The 15,015-nt window shown below is 49.8% G+C and overlaps 1 protein-coding gene across 1 annotated transcript in view; it reads left to right on the top strand.

Annotated features, from left to right (window-relative positions):
* Positions 1-15,015, top strand: part of RAB40C (RAB40C, member RAS oncogene family) — a 33,466-nt gene that overhangs the window by 9,516 nt on the left and 8,935 nt on the right. The window contains exons 3-4 of the mRNA XM_083799665.1: positions 7,391-7,451; positions 9,579-9,639. Of these exons, the coding sequence (XP_083655791.1) occupies positions 7,391-7,451; positions 9,579-9,639 (122 nt within the window). The remainder of the gene's footprint in view (positions 1-7,390; positions 7,452-9,578; positions 9,640-15,015) is intronic.

The raw sequence follows: 15,015 nt of genomic DNA, 5'->3' as shown, positions 1-15,015 counted from the left end.
CTGCGCTGACTGCTTCAGGCTGGAGCAGAGTACAGAAACACGCCGTTACGGAGCCTGTTGTGTGTGCACGCTCACTGCGCTGGTCTTTGTGCAAGTTCAACAACTTGTTTGTTTTTTCTTTTAATCTACCTGAAAGGTTCACACAAGCCCTGCGTGGAGGAGAGGGAGGGAGCTTTCAGCAGCTTATGTCTCGCACGCAAGCGCACGTTTCCGCTGTGGAGGTGGGCTGTGCCTCTCAGGTGTGCGCAGGTGAATTTGTTCCTTTCCATGCCCAGGCTGCATCATGCTGCGTGGTCTGAGCTCGTTTGGCCGTGATCAGTGCCATCTGATTAAGCCCTGCTGTCTAACGACCTCCCTGGCCCTGGCTGCTGGGGACGTGTGCTTGGCTGCTGCCCGGGGGTGTGGAGCTGTGGCCGCTGCCTGTCCTCATCCTGCAGTGGGAGCTGAGCGGGGTTACGGCACCGCTGAGCCTCCTGCCCCGCTCTCTCACGTCGGTCTCCTGAGAACTCAGAACTGCGTACGGTGTTCTTGCTGGCATCCAACGCTGTATCTTGATGTTAAAGGTTGTAAGTCAGATTTACCCGTCTCTGCTTAGCTGCATCTCTGGAAATCCTTCCTGCCGAGAAACTGCACTGGAGATCTGTTCTTAACATCTTCCTTTTACAGAAAGGAAGAAAAGGCTATTTGTATTCTGCTGCCTGCTCTATATTATTTCTTTGGGCTTATGCTCTGTTTGTTTTCACTTCCTCAAGACCTGCTGTATACTAGATGCTTAGGACTTCTGATCCATCCTTGTGTATCAGGTAAGGATTTCCATGACACTTGTACTATAGATTAGTTGCAGTCTCTTTCCATAGTCTACCACGCTGACTCTGAGGTGTTCAGTGCTGTCCAAAGCACAGGAGAAACAGGGTATGCTTGATGCCAATTGATGGTACCCTTGATGTTGTTCTCCTATTTTACAAACGCAACATGTCTTCATGTTTTTTTTCAGGTGTTTATTTGCCAGGTGCTCATAGAGAACTACATCGCTTTCTCCTGAGCATCTTAAGCACAGAGCATCACAACCAGCTTCTCAGAGCTGGTTACGTGAGGTCACGAGGAAATTGCAGAAAGTTAAATCTCAGGCACGTGTGCTCTGTTTCTGACTCCAGCTCTGCTCTCCCCACAGATCCCAGCAGTCTCTGGCCAGGGCAGCGTTAAGCCTGTTCCCCTCCCTAATGGGGGCTCCCTGATGGAGCTGGCTGAGGCTTGCTCTTCAGGGGTTCGCTGCTCATGCTGTGCTGCATCCTGCTCCAGAAGCACCCCACGTGAGCGGGGAAGGATGTCTGGGGCAGCAGGTGTGTGGCCGTGCAGAGGGGAATTCAACTTGAGTCATGGCCATGAGGAGGTGGTGAGGTTTAGGTCCCAGCATCAGGGGCTGGCAATCTAAGGAAACTTTACGGAAATAATTACCTGGGAACTTCGTCCTAGACCTTCCTCTGATGACCTACACAAAACCAGAAGTGCTTGGGTGAAAAGGCAGCGTTCTCAGACAGCCGTGGTGTACTGGCTTTGGCAGTGCTGGTGGCAGAGGTGTCCCGTCACGAATGGAAGTGGGTCCTGGGCTTGCTCTGAAAGGCGCCCCAGTGACACAGCGAGTGCTTCTGGGTGGCTTGGGAGCCACTACTGGAACCTGTCAGTGCAGCAGGGTTCCTCTGGAGCTCCCGACAGATCAGGCACGTCTCCTTCGTTGTTTTCCCTCAGACCTCAAATGCCTTTGTTTCTTGGGAGAGTTACAGCATGGAGTTGCTTTTGCTTGACTGTGTCTACAGATGAAATAACAATCTGCCAAAAAGCAACGAGAGTTGGGCAACGAGAGTCTACTCAATTTATCTTATTTTCCTATTTATATAATGCATTGATTGAAGGATAGGTCCTGACTCATCACTGAATACCTCAAGTTTTGATTGCTGACCATATATAAGATTATATCGCAAATGGGTTCTAATTCTTTTGAATTACAAATGAACTAAACCCTGCTTAAAAAATAAATAAATGCTGAGATGGCATTATACAGAGCATGTCTGCAAGCTGGCAGAGTGGATTAGATTTTTTTAAATAAAGTTCAGTTAATGTATCTTGTTTTTTTGTTGTGGGTAGACTAACAAAGTAAGGTGGTAGATTCCTTGCTGCCATGACCAGAAAGCAATCTGCTGAAGAAGTGAAGTGGCAGCAGCATCTCTGGCCGGTCTGATTTGCACCGACTGTAAGGGACTTTAAGTAGAGCATCTCCAGGACAGAAAGCAAGCTCGTCTTAAAACTGTGTCAGTATCTCACTCGAATGTGTTTGTTCTTTCCTTTGAAAAGAAGTTCTTGAACGTCACCTGGAATGTCTTCTGCCCCAGATTCATAGGAGAATTGTGTGTTTTGCACCTGGATGCAAGCTGGAGATTCTGCACTGCACCAGGCTGGCAGCAGGCTTGGGGAAAGGCTGGAGGCAAACCCCCTGACAGCTTGCTGCGAGGTGGGGCAAGCTCCTTCCTCCCTCTGCTCCTTCCAGCTGTACCACTTATGTATTCACACAGGTTTGGTGGGGCTGGCGGTTGGGGTTGGCTTATCAGAGCCTCTCTGGAAGAGGACAGTTGATCAGGACTGATAACAAACCTGAAATGCAGTACTGGCTCCAGCAGTGGCCTCGCTGCCTCTGCTTGTGGAGAGCTGGACTTGTTTTCATCCCAGCACGGCCTGAGGATCACCTTGGAAATCCAAAGGAGAGAAAACCCATGTGCTCTTCTTACTGCTGCATAGGAAAACGGAGAAGGCTTTGCTCAGATCCTCCTCTTCAAGAAGAGGAAACCTGTCTGGTCCCCTGCACGGGCATTAGGGCAGGGTCAGTCCTGAGTCTGTATCTGCCAAACTGTCTCCTTTTTTTTCCCCTGAAACAAAATCTTGCATAAGGCCAAGAAGCTACTGTGCTTACAGCAGTAAGTATTTACAGAACCTTGGTCGCTTAAACTATTTAAAGCAATTTTCATGATATCTTACTCTGTTTAAAGGAAGAGCTCAAGAGCAGCATGAAATACGTGTTCCCATTGTCTTTCTGCCTTTCCCAGTGCCACTTCCCGGTCCGTGTGCCTGCTTGCCTGCTGCCGCCTCCGTTTTGGTCTTGGCATGCTGCTGCCTGTGCAGAGGGGCACGACGAGGGCGTCGGGGCACCTGCTGCAGGGCACCGAGTTCCCAGCGGAAGGGAGACAGGCAGCCCGGTCACAAAGCACTGACTGTCACGTGCTGGAAGGAAATGTCACTTCTTGGTGTGGCTTTACTTTTTCTGCTTACATCAGGTGTAATCTTTAGCTGGAAGTCTGAATTTTAACTAAGCTAAGTTTTGTTTCAGCTCTTATTGATGTGAAGTATCCTGTGCTCAGCATGAGTAATCGGGAATAGGTCAGAGATTCCTAAATACACCCTGCCTATTCCCATGGGAAAGTGGCTTGCGTTTAGGTTTCCCTTATACCGATTGGCAAAAGGAATAAAGGTTTGGGATCCCTTGGAGCCCTGCCTGGGAACGATTACCGTGCTCGTGCATGAAACCCAGCTCTGCGGAAGGGAGCGGGATGCCTGTCATCAGCCGCGGTGACAACAGATCGCCTTGCAGAGCGCTGCGTGCCGGGTCGGCTGGCTGCTCCAGGAGCGAGGCTGAGATGGCGTCAGCGTAAGTAGGAGTCTAAAGCAGGGCTGGAAAAATAGCAGAGGAGTCGAACTGAATGCTAAATTACCGAGAACAGCCCGGACTTGTTTTCCAAGCTTCGTTCGTTTTGTTGCATCATGCTAGATACTGGTTGAGAAAGAGATGGGCTGACATAAATGAGCTCTGAGCAAGGCTGCTTTCTCTCCCCACAGCGCTGCATGCCCCGTGGGGCTGTGGTGGCAAGGTGGCTGGCTCGCTGGTGCTGCGTGAGCCGCAGGAGCATCGCGTGGGCTTTGCAGCCACGCATCCCTTCCGGGGGATCAAAGCCTGTGCCGGCGGAGCCGAAATGTCAGTCTCGAAATGAGCTGTACGCTGCTGCGAGCAGAGGTGATGCTCAGGTGGGGGAAACCCTGCCGACTCCAGAAATGAAATTTTGTAAAACTTCCCTTTACCATCTTCCGAGCTGCCTGAGACGAAAAGACAAAAGAGCAGCCGTGGCGCAGCGTGGCTGGGGCCGTTGTGCTGCCAGCAGCCTCTGTGCGACAGTGGCATCTAGCGGCCGCTGCGCCCCGTGGGGCGGTGGCCCCCTGTCCCCAGAGCCCCGGGACAAGGGGGAAACCCCAGCTGGGACCCTGGGGCTGCTGCAGGCAGGGCTGCTTGGTGAGCACCTAGAATAAGGCTTTTGTAGGGAAAACCCTGATCGTTCCTTCCCTTCGTGCTGTTGTGCGCAGGGAAGTGGCTGGGTGGTGACCAGTACCAGTGGCAGCTTCCCCAGTGAGTCCTGTGGGTTTAGGGACGTTGGAGACCCGTGGGGACAGCAGCGCTGCAGGGCCCTGAGTTTGGCTTGCATGGGTGGGGACTGCACGTGTGACCTGCTCTGAGCACTGAGCTAACCACAGAACAGACCTAAAAAAAAAAAAAGTTAGGTACAGATGTTGCAGTTGCAAGCCTTTGTCCTTTCCAGTGAGCTTGTAGGTAGGTTTTTGCTGAAAATAGGCAGGGTAAAAAGTGCATCGCTTTCTTCCAACTTGCTTTACCAAGGATGTTTAAATACTGAACGTAGCCTAGAATAAAAAGGCAAACCAGCTCTGCTCTTCACCCGAGTGCACACTAATTCCGCGGGCTGATTTCACCGCAGTCGTGCAAGGGTGCTGGCATCCTCAAAGGCCACTGCCCTTCACCTCCAGCGCTTTGATGTGCGGGGGACGAGTAGTTCTGCGTTGAGACCAGGCGGCTGTCGGGGAGCATGAAGAACTACCTCTCCCGCCTGCCTTTCCGGCAGCTGACATTAATTTCTAGTGCTTTGCCCGCTCTGCTGCGAGCACAAGGCTCGTGCTGGCCCGAAGCAGGGCACGTTCACGTCATGCTGCCCCGGTGGCAGCGGATCCAGAAGCGCGGTGGCAATCGTTGTGCTCGGTCCCGACGGCTCCGAGCACTTACCCACGGCCCGGGAAAGCTGCCCCAGTGCAGGCACCCGGTGAGCTTGTGCAGTTCCCTGCCCGCACGTTGCCTGGGCTGCCGTCCCGCCTGGCTCACGGGAGGAGATATCTGCGGGGCAAACACAACGCACCTCGGCTCTGTCCTCCCTCCATCTTGCCTATTTTTTTAGGAGCTGTCAGACGCTGCGGTGAAGGACTGCCAGGTATTTTCCCTGAGCACCGTCAGAGCAAGGAGCAGTTGAAGCAGGTGTTCAGGAAGTTTCTTGCTGGTGCTTTCTGGAGGCTGTATGCTTTACTGGTGACCGTTCCCGCAGGTGGTTGTCCTTCCCGAAGGCCTGTGTCACTCTGATTTGAAGTACGCGGTGTAGTTTTGGGTGGGAATGGTGGCGGGGGGGTCGGCCCTGCTTTGGGAATTGGGAGGAGATGTCAGGATGCTCCCTCCTGGCTGCCAAGCGGGCCTGCTGCCGCCGCGGGGCTGCTCGCTGTCCCTGGGGATGGGGAGATTTATGTCCGCCTGACAACAAACACAAATCATTCCCTCGTCTCTGGAGGAAGATAAAATGTAAACTGTCTCCTTTCTGTGATAAAGCACTGGAAATAGCTGGAATTTAAGATAAATATCTTTATTGCTTTTTATAGCACCCTGCGAAGACTGAAATCTAATTTGTTTTTCACTAACGGGAGCTCCTGCTGATGGCTTAGGAACAAATCCATTTGCTTTATTGACCGACTTGTCCGTTTGGTTGTCGGGGCAGTGTTCGTGCAGGAGAAGGGAAATCCAGGCGGTAACACGAGTGGGTCTCTAATACAGGTTCAGACTTTGATATCTAGTGGCTGGAGGAGAAAATGAAGCTGGTGTAGTCTGAGTGACGTTACGTGGCGTTATTAAAGATGCCCGTGAATTTGTTCACGCTTTCCAGTGTGTGCGCGGCAGCGGTGCACTCCAGACATCATAGCTGGAGCCCGTGGGACAGCCGCTTCCCCGGGCACGTCCTCTCGGCTGTCCCCTGGCCGTGCCCCCGCGTTTCGGTGGCGGGGAGCAGCACGCTCAGCTCGGTTCAGACGTGCAGCTTGCAGGCCGAGCTGCCCTGCCGTAACCTTCCTCTCCGCACGGCAGAGGTGCAGCCCGTCGACAGGCTCGGCTTTTAACAGTCTCCTCTGGTGCAAATGGGTTGCTTGTTGGCACAGCCCGGGGGGGGCAGTGCTGGGGGGCTTCTGTTCTGGTACTGGGCCTCTATGAGGAGCAGCCGTCCGTGCTATTTGGTAAGCAGGCAGTGTTCTCTGCCTCGCCCGAGCCCTGCTTGGCATGCCCCTGAGCTGCACAAGGAGCCTTCTCTGAAGCTGCATCAGCCGTCACTTCCTGACCCAGTTCACAGCCCCCTGTGACCCAGATATGAAGCCCTTCAGTTCTTTCTTTCTGTAGAGAAGAAAAAAAAACGGTATGGCGATGATGGAGCCTGCCCCTGACTTGGTGGAGCTTGTAGCTGAGGGGCTCCTGGGCTTGTCCCTTGCTGCTTTTTGGAGCTTGGCACTCGCATTGACTGCACCCTTCGTTATTCTGCAGTACGAGCTGCTGCGTGCTGCAGTAACCTGAAGGATGAGTGTAGATGACGATAGAGAAAGTAATGTTGTTCCAAAATGCGTCGATGTTGGAGTCACTTCATCTGCCACCAAGTTTGAGTTTTCACTTTTTAACGAAGTGAAAAGTTTTAATTCGTGTATTTTTATTAGCAAGTGTAGCAGGTGAGCATGCCTTATAAGAGTTCTCAATTTTTTTTTGTCTTCATAGTTGGAAAGAAGAAACTGTATTCTCTGGACAGGCTTTTCAGCATCACCGCCTCCCAAAATGTACTTTGAATATTTCAGGTAGTGATGTTCTTTTGGAGGCGGTGGGTCTGCAGGTCATGCTTTGAAATTGTTCATCTCTGGCTCACCCCCCAGAATCCTGTAACACGTGGGATAACGCTGCAGACCGCTGGATCTCCTACAGCTGGAGCCCTTACAGGCTCTACTCATTAATGGAGAAACAGAAAGCCACCTAGGGGTTAACAGTATTTTTAGGGAGGAGGGAAAAGAGTTCCACAAGAGTGGGCTTTGCTTTGAAGCGGAGATCTGCTCTGTCAAGTCTGTGTAAACCTTCATAACCACGTAGTAGAGCAAGAGGGAGGAAAACATCACTTTACGTAAACACGAAACAATGGATGTGGGTGGGCAAAGCAGATTTCTTGTCCATCTCTGAAGACCTGCTCAGTGTTTACTCAACTTTTTGTTTTCCTTTTAGGAATTGACTACAAGACCACTACCATCTTGTTGGACGGCAGAAGGGTCAAGCTGGAACTCTGGTGAGTTTTCATTTTGAGCTGCTCTGGCTGTGAGCACATTACTGGTGAGTGGGGCAGCCAGTCCTGCGAGTGGGATGCTGCACCAAGCTGTGGAGAGCACAGAGCATCCCCAGCCATGTGGCGAGGCTTGCCAGCTCTTTGTACCAGAGAGTTATTCTAGCAAATCAGACCCCTTTCCATTCCTGAGCGGCACAAGCAGCTTGCTATCTTTTGCCAGAGTGGTCCAATGTGAGACTTTCTCTGTCGTACCTGACTGTATTCCCATACAGATCTCAGTCACTAAGGGAATGATAGTATTTTGGAAATAAATACTTGTCTTCCCTGAAATCCTAGGATGAGAAATCAGTATGAGAGAACTGGGGGAAGACAAACGGGATGAAGCCCTCAGTTCCTGTGGAAGCCTGGGTATTGCTCAGTGACTTGAGTAGAAATTTCCAACGAGAGCGATGAATAGACCTCTTGGCCGCAGAGTACGGTGAATCCCTGGAGAGCAAGGCTTACTGGAGTGACCTGACACTGGGATGGAGATGTGGGAACACTGCACATGAGCGGTGGTTCCTTCCTTCTCTTATCTGTCAGCACTGGAAGAAGACCTGGAGTCCTGGCCAAGCTTTGAGGTTCAAACTGCTCAGAAGCTGCCTCAGGAATCCTGTAGATGAGATAGGAAGGACAGATAGGCTGCCCTTGTTCTGCGTTTCACCTGGTTCTAGTAGGAAATGACACAGGCCCTAAAACCTTAAATTAAACATCTACCAAAGCATGTATGAAATAACTGGAATGCTAGTAATCCATGTGACTCGTTAAATAGGGAAGAGGAACACTGTGCTCTCAGCCTCGATGACTGACTCTAACAGTGTATAGTTTCATGGTTTAATTATAATCCTGATCTCCAAGGAGCTGAATGTCTTAACGTTTCTAACAGCTAATTTATCTCTTCTACCCGTATGTTTGTATGTGCTTTTAATATTCTTTTGTTTCTCTTGTAAGACTTCTATTTTAACATTTCAGCTCCATGTATGTAGTTACCCACTGCTTCCCTCCTGAAATCTTCATTTTGTAGTATAATCCTTGAGTTGGAGAACCAGCACGGAACCTTACCTGAAGAAAAGCTGGTGTAGTGTTGGTTTATGATGTCTTAATGCAATCTTTTACCATTACTTTCCTCATGCAACCAAATATTTGATTGTTGGGGAAGGAGATTAAAGCACAGGCTGCTAGGTTGATGTACAGGACCAATAAGATCCTTGAATAACTGTCTTAAAACTTGAGGTCACTGCCTTTTTCATGTATCTGGTGCATATCTGGGTATGAGGGATTCATTAACTTCCTCAGCAGTCGTTAACATGTGTTCACTGGGCCAGTACGAAGCAAATAAGGCCGACACCATCCCATGTCTCTGACCACCCTGATGCTTTTCACAGTACACTGGTTAAATCAGCTCAGCATGCTGAGCTCTGGCTTACTGTCCCAGATGTTCCCGCAGGCACTGACTGGTGCTGGTAACGTAGTCGTATTTACTGTCAGGAGCTGCAGTCAGTGTCCGAACAGCTCCTTGTTGTGACAGCAGGTTAGAAACTTTTTTCCTTAGTCTTGTTTCTGAGCTGTGTGTTGGGTATGCTGGTCTAGGTTTGTCAGATCCGGGTGTGTTCTTCCTTTCATTTTGGTTAAAACACGTCGGAAAAAATCCATGAGACTAGGTAGTGTAGGACAATCTCTCCCATCTTCAGTGGTTATGTTCATTTTATGATATGCCAGCTCCTCCGTGATAGAAGAGATCTGTAGTCTCGTTCTTACTTTGAATTCCAGTGGACTGTAGGGAACCGGAGAGAAGATGCTTTGTGCAAGAGAATAAAATGGTTTACATTCTTCTACATCACAAGCACAGCAACAGTGAGGAAGCTCTGCATGTCTGACTGTAACCAAAGATGGTGACGCACCCAGCAAACATCTTCAGATTCTTCCTGAAAACACCTTGCAGAGCAGTTCGTGTACCATGCCTGTTCTAAGAACCGATGAGATCTACCCTGACTGATTTCTAGTCCAATGAGAGATTTGTAGTTTGTTTTGATTTATATTTTTTTTCCTTCCTAAATTTCATAGGTGTAATTTTAGTTTTCTTTGTTGCAGGGACACATCAGGGCAAGGAAGATTTTGTACCATTTTCAGATCGTACTCTAGAGGAGCCCAGGTAAGTGCTGCTCTCAGTTATTTGACAGGAACACACTTTCTTTTTTTTTACAATGGCATTAAAATTTTTTACAGCCTTAAGAGCTCTGAGGAGAAATGCATCAAGCATCAAAAAGATGAGAACCATAAATACGGAGAGGTACCACATGTATTCTTGAAGTCTGGTTTTCTCATTTTATGAAACGATGGGAAAGATGGGAGTGAGTGACGCTTTCCTAGACAGCTATGGAAAAGGTCTGCTGCAGGCTGTTGGTTTCTAGGCAAGGGCTGAGAAGGTGGGGTTGTAGAGGATGTGGCAATTCTAATCTGAGATCTACCTTAGCTTTAATGTGGGTGCTAACTTCCAAGGCTTATTAGGTTTGGTTCAATATGACAGCAGCTTTCCCAAAGGAGTTCTTCGTCTGTGTTGCCTCCAAGTCAGTTGCAAAAATAAGGTTTCTCCTACTTGCATGTAAACTTGAAATTAGAGCAGCTCAACTGGATTTTAAAGTAGACTCCTTAAAACATGAAACTGTGTTTAAATTTTGAGCTGCTGCTTTAGGGCTTGCTCCAGAATTATGCTGGCTTTGAACATTAGAGAAATCTTCTGGTCCTCTGGAAAAATTGCTGCTAGTTAATACTGCTTTCTTGCTGTATCAACAGTCATCCCCTGAGTAACATGACAGGGTCCCTCTAGATAGAGCCTCAGTAAGGTAAATGAACAACGGTGTTTCCCAATTTAAAAAGTTGGGAAAACTCTCTTCCTTCTACGCACTGAGTCCGAAACTGTGTATCAACTTATTGACCGAGCCAGTATCCCGGCAGCTCCCGAGCCACTGGGAAGTTTGCCATTTCTATTCGATCTCTGCCACTGTTGCTCTTGGCTTTTCACTTCTCGTAGCTGGGGACTTGCTTTGTGAACTGGCAAAATCCGTCATGCTCTCTTTCCCCAAGATGTTCTGCATATTCACTTGTGCTTTAGACATGAAAGCACTTAGCCTGGGATGCGCTGTTGATATCTCCCCCGGTGTCTCGGTTAGTCTTGTCTGTGCACGCCTCTGGTGCTGTGCATGGCTTTGAGGCAGCTGCTTTGAAGAGGAGGCCAACTTCCCAGTGCGGGGTGGGGAGTGCTGGAGTGTGCCACGGGCAGTGGGAGAGAGCAGGATCCCTTGCACGCTTGGTCCAGTGCGTGAGTTTAAATTTCCCTCTGTCCGTACTATGTTTCAGAATACTCTAGCACTTCAGTCCTAATATAACCTGTGCTTGAGGCGGTGTCCTTTCCCTCACCTGTTATAAGCGAACAAAATGGGTCAGTGTGGTTTTCTGATGGCCCACGTGCCAGATCTGCCACTCTTTCTTGGAATCCTTGCTGTGTCAGATGGCCAAATCAACCTGGCCATAGAAACCCAAGAGAGGGGTAGGCTTCCACCTAATGTGTCCAGAAATCTCATCGGAGAGCTTTTACCCGTCTGCAGCATGACCTGCTCTCCCAAGCTGCTGCACAGCAGACTTCTTCCCCTTTGTGCAGACTGAGCTCCTCCGGGCAAACACCGCGTCTCCACAGGGCTTCGCCCAGCAGAGCACCTTGCACACCAGAACACAGCTGCCATACGGTGATCTGGGGCAGATGGGAGAGATGGAAGTAGTGATGAGAATACTTGGATAGATGAAGTACACGTCTGTCTAGAAGCTGAAGTGGAGCTGTAAGGCACCTAGAGTGCATCCGTCAAGTTCCTGCAGCCTGTTTTCTGTAGGTATTACATTTGATGCTGGATGGGATAAGGCGTTGTATACGTGGCCGACCTTAAGTTTGAAATGGATTGCTTTTATCTTCTGTCCTCACAGTGAGGCTCTTGATCTTCTTTGCTTTGGAGGTAACATCTTGCCCTTCTGTTTTATTCATCAGTATTGCTTTAGGAACTCCCACTTTAAAGTCTGGAAAGCTTGCCTCATCCGTCTTATCTGCCTGCCTTTGTCAAGGTGTTGGTTTGAGACATTCACAACAAGCACAATCAGCCGGCTTGGCAGAGGCCCTTTTAATGTGAATACTCTATTGCTGAATGCTGGGCTATGCACCTTACTTAGGCAGCAAAGCGTAGCTTATACTTCAAGGTCTCTATTCTGCTTGTGCCACAAATCCCTGTTCCAAAGAACTGTTGTGCTGCCTCGGTCCTGATGTGCCACAACAGTCAGCCTCTACCCTTCAGAACAACAAAACAGCCCAAGCAGCAAGCCTGCCCAGGGAAGGAAGGGAACTTCCCAAGTGAAAAATCTCCACTGCCCTCTGAAAAATGTTCTTGCCTGGGAGCACTGATCAGTGGGTGCCTTTTGAAGGCTGGTACCCGGAGTCTGCGTGCGGTCTTCTCCAGGTGGCTTGAAGTAAAACTTGGTTTTGGCATCAGGTGATTGGCGCCCATGCGGCAATCCAGCAACATTCCTGTGTTAGCAAGAATACAGATACTGTCTCTTAAATGGCTCTCCACATCTTTCAATGAAAGGAAAGTATCTTAATTTAAACTCCTAATGGTTAACCAAAGCAGGAGTGATGTCTTTGCAGGAGCAAACTTGAATAGTTGTAGTTATTTTCAGTGTGCAGAAGCTAACTTCGGTACAGCTGGGCAGTGCTCTCCTTGCTCTGAGTAAAAGCTGCCGCGTAGAAGATTGGCAATACCGTTTTATTGACAGTGTAAAAAGGCAGCTTAACCCAGTGTGGTCTCAGGCAAGGGGAAAAAATGAAGTGCTCCTGTGCTTGCTTTCTTGGAGGTACACAGGTACACTTGATGCTGTGTGTTGGACTTTTGCTTCAGTCTTTCTTCTCTTCCACCTTGGTATTGTCAGACTTCAAGACTTCTGCTGTAGAAAGCCTGATGCAAATCCAGCTGGAAGCAAGAGAAACAGCTTCTTTTTTTTTCTTTTTTAACTTACCAAAAGCTCAGGAAGAATAAATACAGCAGAGAAGAGAGATGCCAGAGGGGAAAAGCTCTGTTTAAAGAGCAGTGTGATATTTGTTCAAGAACAGCTTGGTATAAACTGGCAGTGAGCACCTTTATGCTGAAGCCCAGCAAAAGGGTGGTTGTTTTTTTTTTTTTGAGTAGAGGATGGAGGCTCAGAGCTGAGCTTCCTGTAAGGAGCACAAGGGGAGCTTTAAAGAGTGGCTCAGAGCTGGGTTTCCAGAGGTCTTTGAGAGGCTGCTGGGCGAGCAGGAGGCTGGCCTGGCTTTTACCAGGGCTGACTGAGAAGAGGGTAAGTGCATCTGAATGGTGAGTGCTTAAGAAAATAGGCAAAACAGCTGCTTGGAAGGAAAAGTGCCTTCAAGCAGGGGAAGCACACCTGGCTCCCATCCCCACCTCATGGTTTCCTGAGTGGAGTGATAAGAACTGAATCTTCTGAAGTTAAACCCTGCAGAGATTGATTGCCAAGGGGAAAATCAGTCTGCAGACAGGAACCAGACCTTCTTGTGAGTCCCCCTTTCTGGTGCAGCACAGCCTGGGCCGCAGGCGGGTCCCTCCCAAGTGGAAGGGCTCTTCCCAAGCACCTGGGTGCCTTCACCGGCTGTCCGTGGCTTGGTTTCCACACTGCTGTTTAGACTCGTGGATACAAAACTGTGTTGTTTTCATGCTGGGCAGGAACATCTTCCTTTTGAAAACATCTCAAAGTAGTTTTGCTGTCCCAGATGAGCCGGCTTTAAATGAGGACCAGCCCCTCTTTGAGCCAAGGCAGGCAAGTCCCATTTACCTCTGGATTTGCGGCTGGGGTCACAGATCTGTCTTGCTTTCCCTCCCTGCACTGTCTGGCAGATCTGATCTCTCCGGGGATGCAATTTGGAGCTATTTGGCTCAAGGCAGAGGCTTGTGGCATACTGTACCTGGGACCTCCCTCCTTTCCTCTTCTTGCTTCCCTGGGGTCTGAGTTTCCCTTCTCTTAACACAGCTGCTTTCACCATCCCTTCCCTGTTAGGGCTTGTTGTGCCAGCAGGTCCGGACCGTGCCGCTCCAGGGTCTTGCTCTGAGGCATGAGAGGAGCCTGCTGGGGTGGGGGCAGCGTTACCCAGACCACATTGTGCTGACTCCTGGGGCAAGGTGGAGGTGGGAACGCAACGCAGAGGTGTTGTGGTGTCACTGCCTACAGAGTACACTCTGGGGCTCTGGAGCGTTCCAGGTTTCAGAACTGCACTAGCGTCTCATCTCCTGTGCCACCCAATTTGAAGGTGAGGTAGTGCTGAGGTGCGGTGGTACCTTTCCACGCTAACCAGTTCTTTGGCCTAAAGAAGAGACTGTGGTGTAAGGAGTTAACTAACTCAGCTCTTGTTTTGGTTTTGTGGCTCTGATCTAATGAAGATGGGTGACAAGCAGTGAGTATCTGCTCCTGTGAACTGCTGAGCTGGAGCGCTCAGCTCTGCTGCCGGCTGTGACAGAGCTGTGACGCGTGCTGGGTGCTCTCGCAGCTGCAGAGCCGTGATCCCCTTTCGCTGGGAGGCAAGAGCTGCGTGACGTCCAACTTCTAGCCCCTTAGGAGGGTTAGCTGGGAGGTGGCACTTGTCCTTGGTCTTTGCAAGAGGAGTGAATTACCTGAAATGTCAGGAGCTTGCAGAAGAATTTTTATATTGCTGTATAATGTAGTGTATGGGGAAGGGTATTTGGTGATGCTTGAAGGTGCCTCAGAAATCTTTTCGTTTCGCTCTTGGACTTCTGCTCTTTGGCTGTTTCTTTTTGGTAATAAGGCCTCAAGCACACCTACAGCAGACCAGACACACTGGTCTCAACTGCTGCGTGCAGCTGCTGCTCCGATGGCTGCTGTGAGCAAACGCGAGCTATTCCAGCAGTCATCGCTGAAGGCAGGAGGAATCCTGGTGGCACTTCCTGATCTAGCAAGGAAGAGGTAGATCCAGTGTCATTTCTGATGTCCTCGTGTACCAGTGACTTAAACTACTTCTGGAAACGTGGCTTGCCAACACGTCCCAGACAGTGTGCTAGATGAAGTCCTTCAGGAATAGTTTGACTGTCTGCAGAGTCATAATCAACGTTCAGAAGTGCTCCCATCTTACAGCAAAGCTGCAGCCCTAACGGAACAATGAGTACTGTCGAGTTCTGCTTAGGCAGCTGATTTGAGTAGTTGCTGTTTATCCTGTTCGGGGCATTTTAGTATGCAGGGCAGTGTTGGCTGCTTTTGGCAACTCAGCAGGCTCTGAGATGCAGGCGCTGCTGTGCTTTGCAGCTTTCTTGGTTGCTGCAAATACTCTACCTGCCTCGGGTCACTCCGAGGGCTGTCCAGCTGCTGGGGGAGCTGGCCCTGCCTGGCGAAACGTTTCCTGAAAGCTCAGTGATAAATAACCCCCACGATGTGTTAACGCTGTTGGGAAATGCTCTGGCAGCAGGGTGTAGCTGTCCCGCGAGCCAAG

The sequence above is a fragment of the Anser anser genome (genome assembly GCF_964211835.1).
Source record: "Anser anser genome assembly, chromosome: 15".
In the NCBI taxonomy this organism is placed as follows: Eukaryota; Metazoa; Chordata; class Aves; order Anseriformes; family Anatidae; genus Anser; species Anser anser.
This window is presented reverse-complemented; position numbering and strand designations above follow the sequence as displayed.